Source organism: Drosophila busckii, chromosome 2L, assembly GCF_011750605.1.
Source record: "Drosophila busckii strain San Diego stock center, stock number 13000-0081.31 chromosome 2L, ASM1175060v1, whole genome shotgun sequence".
In the NCBI taxonomy this organism is placed as follows: domain Eukaryota; kingdom Metazoa; phylum Arthropoda; class Insecta; order Diptera; family Drosophilidae; genus Drosophila; species Drosophila busckii.
In genome coordinates, this window is record NC_046604.1 from 10209582 (window position 1) to 10225366 (window position 15785).

General features: G+C 38.0%; 1 protein-coding gene across 8 annotated transcripts in view; it reads left to right on the forward strand.

Annotated features, from left to right (window-relative positions):
* The window catches only part of LOC108595477 (fasciclin-3), a 69664-nt gene extending 55027 nt beyond the window's left edge, over positions 1–14637 (forward strand). Inside the window, exons 2-7 of one of the 8 annotated variants that reach the window (XM_033294199.1) lie at positions 6472–6789; positions 6855–7196; positions 7958–8392; positions 10422–10452; positions 13535–13886; positions 14410–14637. In XM_033294199.1, coding sequence (XP_033150090.1) covers positions 6472–6789; positions 6855–7196; positions 7958–8392; positions 10422–10452; positions 13535–13886; positions 14410–14589 — 1658 coding nt within the window. In that variant the 3' untranslated portion in view covers positions 14590–14637. Of the gene's footprint in view, positions 1–6471; positions 6790–6854; positions 7197–7957; positions 8393–9476; positions 10170–10421; positions 10453–11575; positions 12624–13534; positions 13887–14214; positions 14275–14409 lie in introns of those variants that run through there. The other 7 variants (XM_033294209.1, XM_033294225.1, XM_033294246.1 and 4 more) reach the window with 7 other exon arrangements.
* Positions 14638–15785: the final 1148 nt, after the last annotated feature.

Genomic DNA, 15785 nt, shown 5'->3' on the forward strand with positions numbered 1-15785 from the left:
ACACAAGTTGTGAAAAGTGTTAAGAATATATTTGGAAATTCAAGCTGAAAGACAAATAAATGTTGTATGCGTTATGAATTTTAAATGTAAAACAAATTTATAATTGTGTAGGTAAATAATATTGTAAAATTAATGTAAACAGTATGCGCTAAAGACTTGTGGCACTCATTTTTAGTGTAGTTTATAATATTTGAATTTAATTTGTATATTTCATGCAATTTTACGCTTTAACTCAAGCACCACTCAGCATTCTAGTCTCCATAAATATTTGTTAATAGCAAAATAATTAATTGATTTATTCTATTATTATTTTGCTGCATGCCATTTGTCAAATTGCTTGTCGCCGCCAAAAAAAAAAAAAATAATTCTATACAAGTGGCACATAAATTATGAGCCAACCAAACCGCAGATCAATTTATTTTGTGGCCAAAATGTGCGCGACATTTCGCCAGACGATAGACCGAGCGCCCACCGCAAGACTTGGCCTGGCTAAAAAAAAACAATTAAAACGCAGTCGCAGACATTTTATGGCGGCGTCAACAACCGTCTGTCTGGCTGACGCCAGCAGCAGCAGCAGCTCCCTTAAAGCAGCAGCTCCATTAACTTTATTTACCTTTGGCGGTGATTTTTGTCTTCAACTCACGTTTTGATAAATGCTTTGCAAATAGCTGGCGACAGTTGCTGGCGCGCAGCCAGAGCAACCCCAAAAGTAGGCAACAATTACGCTGGGCTAGGCCTTTAAATTTTTATCTTTCGCTTCACATTCATAAATAACTGTCAAGCAATAACCTCATGCTTTCTGATTTCGATGGATACATTTCTTCTGATGCCAAGCCCCAGGGCTAGACAACGCCTAAGGTGTGGCAGGTGCATGTGTGTGTGTGTGTGTGTGTGTGTCGAAAAAATTATGCTAATGTGAGCTTCTCTGCTTGTTGACTTGAAGTCTAGTCGCTGTATGCTAATATATAAATAAAAATAAAGCAGCCAGTTTCAAAATACGAATTTGTATTTAATAAGTAATAAGTTATGATAATATGTTAATACATATATAACTTGACTGCTAAGCATGAATTATTTAACATAATCATTACTGATTAGCTTGAATACTGAACTAATGACTGACTTACTGACTTTAAGTAATTCAAAAGTATGCAAAGGCTTTTCTTAAATTATATTCAATTATTTTCAAGAAAAAATTACACTGCAAGCTGAATTAACGGCTTACATAGAATTATTTTCAGATATGCCTAATTACTTTAGAAAAGAAATTTTTTTCAATTTTTATGAATTGAGGATTTTCTTAAACTACTTTCAATTATTGCAATTATTTTCATTTTTTATTTAAAAAAATGTCCTATTTTCAGTTTCATAAATATTAAGTATACGTATATAACATATTATAATTATTATAAGTCCTAATTGAAATCAATAATTCTACATTTTGCAGGCATTGAATTTAATTAAATTAAAACTCAAGCAATTTAAGTAAAATTTAACATATTTTAAATCTACTTAAAGTAAAAATTAGAAGTTAATACTTCTCTGCCCAACTTAAGGCAACACTTGCTGACAACCTTTGTCCACTTTGAATGACACTGACCATTTCTTTCTTTTGCAGCACATTTCTCAGTAAAAAACTTAAGCCTAAGCTGCAGCTTCAGCTTCAGTAATGTTTCTTTATAAAAATAAAAGCAGCTTGTCTGTCTGACTTTACGTGTGCTCATAATATGCAAAGCGAAGTTAAGTTTAGCTTAAAGTGTTTTATGATTTATGTTGCTGCTTTAAGAGCTTGAGCATCGAATGCGGTTTGAATGCTGACGCATATTAATGGGCGTAGTGCAAAACTCTAGGCAATTAATTTGGGCACAGGCACACAAAATGCATTTGTACTACAGCATGTTGTGTACAAGAATATATATGCATATATACAAAACATATTGAATAATAATGTCTGGCACAGTTGTTCGGCTGCTGCTGTTAAATTTATGAGTTCAAATGCACCGCAATATTTATCACATGTCCGGCGCAAGCTAACTTTAAATATATATACATAAACATATATACAAACGAACGCATGCATATTGTATAATGAGCCATATTTGCATAAATATCTCAATAAGTCAGCAAAGCAGCAGCAGCAGCAGACCTCAGGCGAAGAAGCTTGAGCAAAGTTTTGCGGTATGTTTGCAGTTCTTTAGCCGAGGAGCCACAGCTGGACCGCAACACCAGCTCCACCCACTCAGCCGCTCGGCAGCAATGCATTAATTATGATAATAATTCTCTCTGGCTTTAATAAGCATTTGGCATTCTGTGTGCACACTGGCTTTTGCCTTTCAGCCTGTCAAGCTGCTCAAATATGCAAACTGCTCAGTCTCTGTCTCTGTTCTAGAGCTCGAGCTTGTTGCTTAAGTTGTTGCAAACTTGCCGAGCCACTTGACTGCATTGTCAGGTAATTACAATAAGACGCTTATAAGCTCATCGAAAACTGAAGTGCCAAGTGCAAGTTTACTTTTGCCTGGGCGAGCAGCCAGCAGCAATTGTGGTCTCGCCCTCTCTCGCTTTAGCATATTTTACAATAATTAACTGAGAGCTGTAAGCTGTGAGCTGTGAGCTGCTGAAGTGGCAGATAGTGAAGCTGTCTAGCACAGAGAACATCGCTAAGCATTTGTGCTTAGTAATTGCAAATAAATTTACTCTAACTCTAACTCTCTCTCACTCTGCCTTTCACTTGTCTAAACTGAAATTATGCCTGTGGCTAGCGCAAAATTATGCCCAAAAAAATAAAAATAGAGTCTTTCACTTTTTTGCGAGTGCAGTTTTCGATTTAGGCGTGCGATTAGCCAAGTTAAGTGCAGTCGACTTGCCCTATGAATATTTTTTTAGAAAGTGCTGCAACTTTTACTGCTTGTGCCGCACATGTGGCAATGGCAATTATTGACCCTCGAACAAACATTTTGCACTTTTACCTGCCGCATCTTTTCATTAGTCCCGCGCGTATAAATCAACGGCCCATAAAATTTCATAAATTTTCGGACATTTTTGTGCATTAAGCGTGATTCATGCTTGCCATAAATAATACTAATAATAAATAGGAAACGCGACACAGCAATTTGATGTAACAGCCAATCATTATTAATAGCAGCAAACTTCCCCCACTTTCAATGCCGAAAATAAAAGAAAATTGCGCACACGCCATGTTGGCCGCACACAAATGTTTGTTTATACGATATATAAAAAAACATGAGCACTACAAATAAACATAACAATAACGGGTTTGCAGTCGCAGCTTTTCTTTGCTATTTGTAATGGTTTTTATTAAATTCGTTGCCTGTGCAAAAGTCAAGCTCAAGTCGCGCTGTCAAGAGATTTTTTTTCGCTGCGCCATAAATCAACAATAATTATCTTTTTGCTGCGCTGCAGGTGAGGGCAACAACAATAAGCAGCAATGTTGATAAATTGTTGCCGATAAATTGAAAATTACAAAGGCTTAGAGTATTTGCCGAAATCTGAGCTCAGTCGCTAGCAACAACAGACATTTAACATATTGTTTATACATTTATTTCTTCAATGTGTGCCTCAAGTCTAGAGCTTAGTCATATTATTGCTGAAGTTGCAGCGCAAGTTCTTGTAGCCAGTTAACCTTTGAGGCAGTCAGTCAGCCAGATATGAGTGGCTTATAGTCTTGGCCTAAATGCAGCAGACACCGTGGTACAAAATATGAACGTGCTTACTATATTCAACTCTTTAGCATTTTATATTAAATATTTACATTTCATTTAAACAAAATTTCTGCTATTTATTTTAATTTGTTAATGTTGCTTAGCCTGCTGCTCTATTTTTTTTTTATAATTTTTTTACACTCTTCGTTTTTCTATACTTCCGCACCAGAGTGCGATATAAAATCTGTGCTCGAGTCTTAGCGTAAAAAAATATTAATGCAGCTTCCTGCCGCTTGCAAAAAAAAAAGAAAAAGCACGAAAACAAAAAACATTTGTATGTTATATTCGGGGAGAAAATCACGTTTCACATAAAAGACGCTAACGTGGCTAAAGTCAAATGGAAACAATAGACCAAAAGTGCTGCAAGCGTAGCGAACGAGAGACAGAGAGAGAGAGAGAGGGCTGGGCGTGCCACTTGATTTTATTGCGCTTTAAATTAAATATATTGTGCAATTTATAGAAGGAAAGTCAAGTGAAATGATTTTGTGGCTGTTGGCATACAAACCTCACAAAATCACACACACATACTTATATATATATGTGTGTGTGTGTGTGTGTGTGTGTGTGTTAGGGGCAAAAATTTGAAAGAACTTTTAGTTGAGGCATGACCACTGAACTGGACAACGTCCCAGCATCCGCAGCAGCAGGGCAACTAGTTGAAGTTGAAAACTGCAGACATGGCATCAAATAAAACACATTGCTCTCCATAGCAGTAGCTGTAGCTGTAGCTGAAGTCGAAGCTGTTGCTGTAGTTGGAGTAAATTCCAGCAGCAGAAAGCTAAATAAATAAATATCAAGAGCGCGGCGGACGCAGCGCAGGGAATGCCACGCGAGTCGGCAGAGCTACATATTCCAACAATATAAAAAATAGATTTGCTGTGAATGCGTCGCGAATTTTGAAGCGGTTTGTGGGTGGGGGGGCGGAGGGGAGGCCAGCGAAGTGGCGTATATAAAGCATACGCCAGCAGTTGCCCTCCCCTCCCCCATCCGCTCGCTTTGTTCTCATCATCATCTTTGTTTTCATCCGCAGCTGCAGCTGTAGCTGTGAATGTGACATTGTCCACAGCTCGCAGTTTGGTTGCATTGTGTGGGAGTTTTGGTTTTTTTTTAGTGGGCGTGGCGTGGCGTCGCGTGCCGCAGTTTAATGCTGACGCTTGAAATTTAAGCTGCAAACTTTTGCGTTATACTCTCTGTTGACAGCTCCGGGCATAAACGGATAGTTTGGTTTCATAATAAATGTTGAAAAATAAATGCAGTTATTAGGAATGACAATTCTAATTTAGTTTGCATTTTTATACAGCGAGTGGAAGCTTGGAAAATATATTTTAAGTATGCATATAATTTTATATATTTATTTTTAAGCTCAACAAATTAATTAAAAGTATTCAGACGAATATAATAATGCAAGCTTCAAATACTAGTTAAATTTTTAAAAGACAAAACAAATATTTTCTAAATTACAAATGCGAAATTCTAATATATAATTCTTAAATAATAATACTATCTAAATATATATAAAAATTTATTAAAACAACAAAATATAAAAAAATTATAAGAACTAAATTCTACAAAATATTTGTAGCAGCCTTTTTTAGGCTATTCGCTAATACAAATTATTTGTAAAAAAAAAAACATTATATCTGAAAAGTCAATACTTGAAACAAACATTGGTATTTTCAGAATTTACATAATGCTAAATCTTTAAATATTTTCCAACGAATTTATACAGAGTAGCTAAAGCTCAACAAAATTGTGACTCATTTGTTTAGCTTGTTTATTGCTGTATAAAAATTAGAAGCAAAAAAATCGACACCACAGCAAGTTCTATACGAAATTGAGTGATTTAGTTTTTTTGTTTTTTGTTCAATGTCCAGTGGTGCTCTAGAGTGGTTTTCATGGCGCGACAAGCTCAAGTGTAAACTAAAACAGCAACAAGAACAGAGAGCAGCACATAAATTCACTGACAACTCAATTGTTGAGAACGCATTGGGGTTTTGAATTTCACACAAGCGGCCAGCTGGGCCAGTTGGTGGCTCGACCCGCTTTAAAGCCAAACAAATGCGAATGCAAATATCAAAGACGAAAGTCATTGAATTGGCAGGCAAGCATGTTAGGTCTGTGTTGTTGTTGTTGTTGTTACTATTTCCTGTGCTGTTGCTGTGGCTGACCAAACACAAAATTCTGCTGCACATCGTGGCAAGCAACAAAGTCAGCCAGTCAGCCTGTTCAGCCAGTCAGTCAGTCATTCAGTCAAAAGTGCAAAAAGCGCAACAAAATTGAAATCAATGCATGGCTGCAGCTGCATTTTGGGCTGCCCCCTGCCACCCCCTTTGCCACACTCTTGCAGTCTTTGTAAGCAGTTGCAGTTGCTGTTGCAGCTGCAGCAGCAGCATCAAAGTCTCATGTTTATGGCACAGTTTGCAATTTTGCGGCTTTCATTTACAAAATTAGTTGGCCAACTGGTGCGGGGGGGGCATGCGGCGTAAAGGGGCAAACAATTGCCAAAGTGTTTTGCAGGCTGTGAAAATTGCAGTTTGAAGCAACAGCCAATCAAAGCGATCAATGCAAAGCAAATTCGTTGAACATAAAACAAGCTAAAATCAATTTCGAGACAGACACACAGACAGACAGACAATTGCAATGCGAATTTGTGCCCAGCGAGAACTTGGGCAGTAATTTAATGAGTGTAACTGTAAACTGCTAACACATTGCGCCACCGTATTAAATGTTTTTCATTTTATTTCCATTGCAGATGCGCTCAGCTATGGCCAAGTGAACGTCGAGCCCAACACAGCGCTGCTCAACGAGGGCGATCGCACCGAGCTGCTCTGCCGCTATGGCCGTCCGCTTACCTATTGCCGCATCGAGATTCCAGGCGAGAACAAGGTCTTGAATTTGTCGCCTGTTTGGAGCAAGACTCCCGGCTTTACCTACTACGGTGCGGGCTTGAATGCGGGTCAGTGCGGCGTCAGCATCGAGCGCGTCAAGGCCAGCAACAATGGCCAGGTCAAGTGCAGCTTGGGCGTCGAGGGTGAAGAGTTAACCGGCACCATTGATCTGGTTGTTGCACGTAAGTTGCACCGCCAAGTGAAGCTTGAGCGCACTTTAATCTTTGCCTTCTTCTTTGCCTTGCAGTGCGTCCGCAGCAGCCCATCATCGAGCTCATCTCCAAGCCGAATCGCGAGGGCTTCTTCGACGAGGGCACACAGTTCAATGCACGCTGCAGCGTCGCCAATGGTCGCCCACCAGCAAACATCTCCTGGTACATTGACAACATGCCCGCCAATAAGCGCACCACCCCCCTGGACATTCAGACCACCACCCACGACAATGTCGAGCTCGCCACCTCCGTCCAGGAGATCTCCTGGCACTTGTCCGCCGACGATAGCAATCGCAAATTGGTCTGCCGCTCGCATCATCAGACCGACCGCGAGAGTCTGCCACCCCAGGAAGCTGCCTACATCATCAATGTGCGCTGTAAGTAATCCGACGATATATACTCAACTATATCATTTAAGCTGGAAACGTTAAGATTGCTTTAGAATTAGTTCCAAGTTACAATTAGAAATAAATTAAAACAAGGCGCAAGTTAAGAGTTCTAAATATTTTTTAATAAGTAAACATATTAAAATATATATATATAAGTTACTTACATTAATATTACTAATTTATTTGCATTAACATAAACTTATTTACTAATTCTTTTCATTTAATATATAAGCAATACATTTTATAACACTTTTAACATTTATTTTGGCTAATATTTTCTTTTGACTTTATAAATATATTAAATTTACAATTTTTATACAATACAATTTTTTTGGAATATTTATTTATTTATAAAGAGCTAGTTATTTTAACTTTTCTTGTTTAATTATTACAAATTTATTTAAAAAGCATAATATTTTAATTTTTAATATTTTTTTCTTATTTATTATTTTAGCTATTTTTAATTTATTAAATATATATATAATATATTTAAACTAATTAAATTCTAATTATTAAATTTACTTATGTTATAAGTATATTAACATTTTTTTTTTAGAATCATGCAATCGCTTTGCTTAACGCTTTTAATATTAATAACTAATGCGCTATTATTCAATTAGTTTATTTTTTAATTTCTAATAACAATTTTTATATTTAATTCAACTTAGTATGCACTTAATATAAAAGTCTAGCTTAAGCTCTTTTACTCTACGAACTTAAATTAATTTCCTCATCTGCTCAAATTACAGACGCACCCGTTCATCAGCCCGAAGCTTTGGTCTATGGCCTCTACTTGGATCACACCGCCTATGTGAACATTACCATACGCGCCAGTCCGCCACCGAATGTGGAGTGGACCGTCGATGGCAAAGTGGTGCCCCAGGGCCACTATGAGGAGCGCTACTCGGCACTGGAGCCACAGTATGTGGGCAACGATGAGTACAATGTGACTTTGGTTATCGCCGGCCTGACTCTGGAGGACACCACCAAGACCTACAATTTGCGGGCCAGCAATAATTTGGGCACCACGGACTATCAAGTGCGCATTAGCTCGTCCAGCAAGCCACCCAGCAGCAGCTTGGACGTGGCCGCCATTGTGGGCATCGTTGTGGCCGTTGCTGTGCTGGTGCTCATTGTGCTCCTTGTGCTGTTTGCCCGTGCCACCGGTAGATGGTGCTTTGGTGGTAAGTTGCACTCACACTCACACACACACACATACACACACGTACACTCTATAATATCTCACTCGCCGCACTTGCATAAATATATGTGTGTGTGTGTGTGTATACGCTTCTTCTCATGAACATGTCTTCATTATCATCGTCATCATCATCAGCATCAGCATCATCAGCAGAAAGTCATTCTCAGCTACGCTAACAATAATTTTTTTTCGGGGCACGAATCATAAGCATCAAGCCATCATTCAACATTTTTAACTCCCATGCCACATGCCGCACATGCCACATGCTGCTTGCTGCAAAGAAAAACAAACACATGGCAGTCAGCGAGCGAAGTCTTGTCTCGTGGGCGTGGCCGCCAGCTCCTAGCCCTAGCCGTAGTTTGCGCGCTGTTAACTTTCAACTCATTGTGCGGCTTTTAAATTTTAATTAGCGCCAAGTTGTGAGTGGAGAGACAAAGCGACGACGACGACGACGACGACGACGAGGGCATGGGAGAGAGATTCTGGGTGGAAGCCTTAAAAACTCTTCTAATTAAAAATTTCACTTGATTTTGTGGCTTGGGCCAACACCCAATAAAAAAAGATATGTGTGTGCCTATCATAAGAATTTAGGAAGTGGTTACGCCAACATAAACAAATTCAATTCGATGCAAAGTACAGGCTAATTGGCTATTTAAGAAAATTGTAAAGTGATATATATAAAAATATGTTAATTAATAACTAATGTTAATGTGTAAAGTTTACAAATTAAACGCGCCTTGTCGCAAACTGTCGCAAACTGACAACAACAAGAAGAGCTAACATTGTAGACGCTTTACTTAAATATTTATATTTTAAATTGTTAATATTCATTTTATGTTTAAAACTCTTTCCTACTTTCTTGGGTTTCTTGCTTTTCTATGTTTCTAATTTTCTCAATGCGAATTGTTGACTTTAACTATTTGCTGCTCACTCTTTTTTTTTAATTGGTTGAAGGACTTAACTAACACGTTTTATCGATATGGGCCAGGCCGGCAGTTAAGCGTTAGACCAGCCAGAGACACACACTCGTCGCTAAATGTTAGTTCTTGTTGTTGTTGTTTTTACAGGCGCCACACTCAATACAGATATCGGCCCCGATTCCGAGGCACAAATCCATCCCGAGCTGGATGATGATGATGATGACGATGAGGTTCAGGGTCAAGACAATGGCCATGAGCATATCGATACCACGCAGCAGTCAGAGGAAGCCACGCCCCCAGTCACTGACAAGCTGGAGGCACAAAAGAAGGCCGATCTGAAGAAGAGCGCAGCAGCCACAGCCGCTGCTGTAATCGCTGCCGGCAATAGCCACAAAAATGACTCCGATGCCCCCAAGCCGCCCAACACGTCCGTCTAGATAGTGCACACTGTACTCTAAGCTTGTCGCGCTCTCTAATTTTCACTGTAACACACACACACACACACACACACACACAAATCTCAAATGGCGCACAAATTATCGAGATATCGATAAATCGAATCTGAATTCTAAGAACTTTAAGCGTAGGCCAATTATTTGTTTAAGCTTATTGCCGAAAATCTCGCAACAATCCATGCTAAATCTCGATCTGTACAATTTAATTTTCTCACATTTATTTTTTTGCCAGCGATTAATTAATTTATTTTAAGCTTCAACCTGCCAGCGTTTTGCATTTCATAATTTTCAACTTGCTCAATTTTAGTTCTAAAATTAAGACATATCATAATTAATGCAAATGTTATAAATTTGAGCACATATATTAATTATATGTGTAGTTATCACAATTGGCTAAATACATTAATTTGCAATTTTTTGTTCAGTAGCATTTTAGTTATTTGTAAAAAACAAAACCCATTTTATTTTAAAGTTGCAAATAAATTGTGTTTTATATTTAAAACAAAAGATGAAGAGTTTAAATGATGATGATGATGTTGAGTGCTATCATTACATAAATCATAAATATCATAACTAACTAAGCAACCAAATATCAAAAGCAACTTTCAAATATATTTTATATTTATTTATTTCACAGGTAAATCAATCAAGACGCCCACAAATGAAACGTAAGTACTTAAACCCTAAATCTTGCTCTCAATCTTGTCAAAATAAGTTCAAAGTGCAACGGGGCTAGGCCATAAGCAAATCTCATGCTCTGGATGTTTCCCCCACCCAGTCACCAGTCACCACCCACCAGACGAACTCAAAGGGTATCTGTCTGCCTAACTATATTAAATGCATATACTAATTACTGCTTACTAACTATTTGACATTGAGCTTTAGTATTTCTATTTGTTAGTAGTTAAGTTGTGTGCGTTTGTCTTGTTGCATGTCCTTAACATAAATTTTCCATTTTTTATTTTTCTTAATACATTAAAACAAAGCTGCTCATTACTAACATTTAGTTAATATCATTAGTAGGCTAGCTCTAGCTCTTAAATAGTAAGCGTCTAATCTTAGCTCACATATACACACACACACATACATATGCGCATTATTTCTGGCCTGCAACTTAATGGAATAAATTCGTATCTTTCTTCTCATATTCCATGCGTTTCACAAAATATTGAATTAACCATAGCATAGTTGAAATTATATAAAAACTGCTGCAAACTTATTTTGATCGCCATCAAATTGTCTCGTCTCATTTTTGTGTCGCTGTCTTGTCGCCCCAAAATTGAAATCAACTCAAAATCACAAACAAATTTCACGCTGACACACACACACACACCAACACACACACTCACGCAACTTATTCACATATACACGCCATGCTCGTTCGCTCGTCTGCCCGCCTAGTCCAAGAAAAAATCGCTCGCCACTTCGCCTGTCTGTCTGTCTCTGTCTCTGTCTCTTTCTCTCTCTCTCTGCCTCTCCCACTACTTTAAACTATTCACTGTGGCGTACCGCAAAATAAAATCAACAACTAAATCTGCATATACTAAAACGTCAAGTCGCTGTCCAAGCCAAACACACAACAAAGAAAAAATTATAATCATAGCAAAAATGTTTAGCAAAAAGTTAGCAAGACAACAACAACAACAACAACAACAACAACAACAAATGTTCTTTCTACTTCTTCTGTGTACTTTCATATGGACAACTGTCAAATGTTAAACACAAAACTGTCACAAAATGTTTTCTCTGCTTGCCCCACAACACACAAAACCAACCCAAACAACTTTGCAGCAGCAGTAGCAACGAGAAGCAGCTTGAGCAGCTTGGCGATGCAGCAGCTCATCATGGCCAGAACGTGGCACTGCTGGAGTCGCCCAATGGCATCACACTGCTGGGCGCCAGCAAACTGCGTGAGTCAAACGGAAATGGCCACAGGCATGAGCGTCTCTCTGCTGTGGAGCGTCGTGCCCATGATGAGGACGACTCCTTTGAGTATGCCACAGATCGTGAGAGCAGCGTATACAATCCAACCACAATGCCGCTGCGACGCTCGCACGATGATGCGGAGCCAACAACAAGCACTGAACAGTCGGATCTGCTGCAACGTGGCAATCAGCTGGGCATACCCGAGTCGCGCTTCTCACGCTGGCTGCCCAAGCATCAGCGCGAGCTGCTCGAGAAGCAGGCAAACATTCTATCCGGACGTACGCAAACTGCAGCGAAGCCAACGCCGCCAGCAGCACCACCGAAGCCAACGAAAAATTCACAAGCCACAACAGCAGCAGCAACAACACCAACAACAGCAACAGCTAATGCAACCATAAAGCTGCCACAGGAAACGGAAATCTAAATATGTGTATTATGTGTGTGTGTGTGTGTGTGTGTGTGTGTGATTAGAAATGTTAGAGCTTTAACTCCAGCCAAGTTAGTTTTAAATTTAAAGCATAGTACTGGGCGCTGCATATCAGTGAGCTTTTAGTCATACTGTCAAGCTGACACAAAGCTAAATCTCATAGCCACAACACACAAAACAAACAGCAACAAGTATTCAATATTGTTTACCATGAAGTACTCTTAACAAAACAAAAAACCCACACACAGCATGAAATTGTGGCATGAAATTATAAATATTTTCGAATATATATTATTTGTATTTTATAGCAGTTGCATGGCAAGCCAATTAAATAATTTAGCTTGCAAACGAAACGAAAGTGAATGGAGATGTGCCTACTGTACTTCCTTTAAAGAAAAGCCAAAACGATTTCCTTTTATAATTTTAATTCATGTTAAGCTTAGCGAGCAAAGTAAGCTGTAGTTAACTCTAAGTTTGTTTCATTTAACTTATAATTTTTTACTTAAAAATAAACAATAAACAAAACGTATGCCTGAGTGTGTGTGTCAGTGTGTGTGTAATTTAAATTTATGCTACCCCCAACTAAAATCAAACAATGCCAACAAATTACTTTATCCTCGGCAGACACGCAATAGCAATTGCAAGTAATAATAGCAAATACATATGCATATTTATTTGAGTTGCGTGTTTTGCATTTCTGATATCGATGGCAAACACAGACAAAGCTGCCACACAAGCTTCGAGTTAGACAATGGCCAGACATATATATATATATATGTACCTATAGACGAGTGCGTGTTGTGCTGTTTAACAAACAGCTTATGCATAGTTGGGTTAAATGCTGGCCAAGGCCAAGCCAAGAGTCAAGTGGCAGCAACATTCATAAACAAACAAATCTATTTGGGTTTCAAGCAGATAGTAGATAGTCTAAAGTCGAATAAACTCAAATGGCCGCTGTTTCGCTAACAAAGTCAATTCTGAAAAGCACAATTACTTTTATTGCTGTTAGCGACAGTTCAGCTTCAGCTTTTAGCTTTCAGTTGCAGTTCAATATTTGTTTGCCGAGCTAACAATTTGGTTTTATGGCTGGCCCTACACCTAACAATGACAATTACGCAATTATCAGCACAAGTTTTTGGGTGAAGCCACTAACAAAAGCGTAAGAGCCAACAAAATGTGCCTCAGCTAGCAGACACACTTACACTAACTTGCACTAATCCAAACGACTAACCTGCTTTAATGGCCAACTAACAAGCCTGTCCAGCCCCTCTCTCTCTGTCTCTCTTTTGACTGTCCCGGGTGCACAGCAACAATTATTTTGACACATTTAATAAGTAACCCAACATACTCACACTTGAACTGCAACCGCAACAACAATTGAAACCACAAAAAAACAGCAGCGACACCGAAAGCGCCGACATAAAGGCCACATCCACCTCGACGGCGACGGCGACAACAACAGCAACCGCAGCTGGAGCAGCTACAGGCGCCACGGCTCTTGTTATGCCCGAGGATGAGCTGAACAATGGCAATGGTGAACAGGAGCTGCTGTCTGGCAAGAAGGCCAAGCGTTTGCCAGCCTTTGCTGCTGCTTTGCTCAAGCGCTTTAATGAACGCGACGGCAGGAAGAGCAAGGATAACAATACACAACAGCAGCAGACTGAGGCGGCAGCCATGCCAAATGAGCAGGACAACAATGCGGCAGCAGCAGCAACAACAACAATCGATGGCAATGACAATGAACCAAAGGTATACAACAAACAGAACTCCCCAAGTCTTTAACTCTCACCAACGCCCAAGTATGACTGTGTGTGTGTGCGTGTGTGTGTGTGTGTGTAAGTAGCTTAGCCTATGCGTAGCTTCCAAATAATATTTTATTTAAATTTTCTAGCTACTATATAATCACAAATATTTTATTGTCGTTCTCTTTGCTCTCTTTTTTCGTCTATTACACACAATTTATTGCTTAACAACAAACAAACAAACTTCTTTATTTCCATTTAATTGTTGTGCATACGCATGTATATATTACTTGTATTATATACCTACGCTTCTCTATATACATACATATATGAAGGCTATAGTTTGGCAGAGCACCTCACCTGTGTGGACTTTTAAGTAAATTACAAGCAAGCAAACAAGCTAAGCATAAACAAAAGGTACCGCAAATTGCCTAAGAACAAACAAATCCTTGTACAAAGCGTAAACCAATTTCACTCAAAGTCACTTTACATTTGCGAAATTTAACAATTTGTAAACCTATTTTCCACAGCAAGACAAACAACTCGTCTATGCTGAACTTGTACTAAAGCCCGCGCAGGAGACGGCAGCAAACGCGACGGCGAAGGCGACGGCGACTGCGGCAGCAACAACACCTGTGGATCCAGCCACAAAAAGTGCAACAGAATACGCCGAGATAGTTTACGTGCAAAAAGGCGATGCTAAAAAATGAGAGAACACAATACTCAAACCAAGCCCAAGGAGGCCCCCTCCCCCCCAACAACAACAACAACAAAAGCAACTTTAACAGCAGCAACATTAAAATATACACCACACAACCCAATGCATAAACCTTAAAATTTAAACCTAATGAACGACAAGAGTAATAAAAATATATTAATTAAAATATTTAATGTGGTTTTTCAAAAACTTCATGTGTGTGTACTAATTAAATGTAAACTGAATGTGTTATAAAAAATTATTAAAAGCAGATTAAAATATATGAAAAAAAAAACAAACGAAAACATTAAATAAAAGAAAACATAAATACATTTTTCCACATAGAATTATTCATTAAAAATACACACACACAGCACAGAAATCTCTACACAAAAGCCCACACAATTAAATAAAATTTACAACAAATGAATATTAATAGTTTATAACTAAACTGGCAAAAGTAAATGAAAACTATGAAAATAAATTAAATTTACATGGAAAATGAGAAAATGATTATTTGCCGAAATAAAAAACAAAAAAAATCTCAATTATTTACATAAATGTCAAGCAATTAAGCTAAATGTAATTTAAGTAAACTAAACAAAAATATTGCAAAAAAATTAAAAAAAAAAAATAAATAAAAAAATATGTATATTTAAATAAATTATTTAGATGATCCTTAAATTATTATCACAACATTTTGTATACAAAAGATAAAACCAGTTTCTGTTTAAGCCCCTTTTTGATAAATTGAACAGCCAGAACAAAGCATTTAAGAACAACAAGAAAATAAATACTAGAAATAGTAAAAATCACACACAGGCAAATCAAATTGTAACCTCTTAAGCATTTGTTTCTATACACACACACACAACTCAACAATTTCCATCCATCAGCAATTATAATAATTTAATTTAGTTGCTTAAAACACTGGCAGACAAAAAGCGAGCGTACGTTATTTTAATTAAATTAATTACATTAAGCGCCTAACTATGTATTACGAGCATGTATTTTCATTATTGATATATTTCATTTTATTTTATATATTTTAAGCCTATAATTTGTATAAAGTTAAGATGAGCAACTTTTTTGAATAAAATTCTTTACCGTAAACAGAGCGTGTTTTATTTGCTAAGGCTGGATCGACTCGCAACTGTCAGTTGCTGACACGTGGCGTATGCGTAATTTCAATTATCAACATGTTAATGC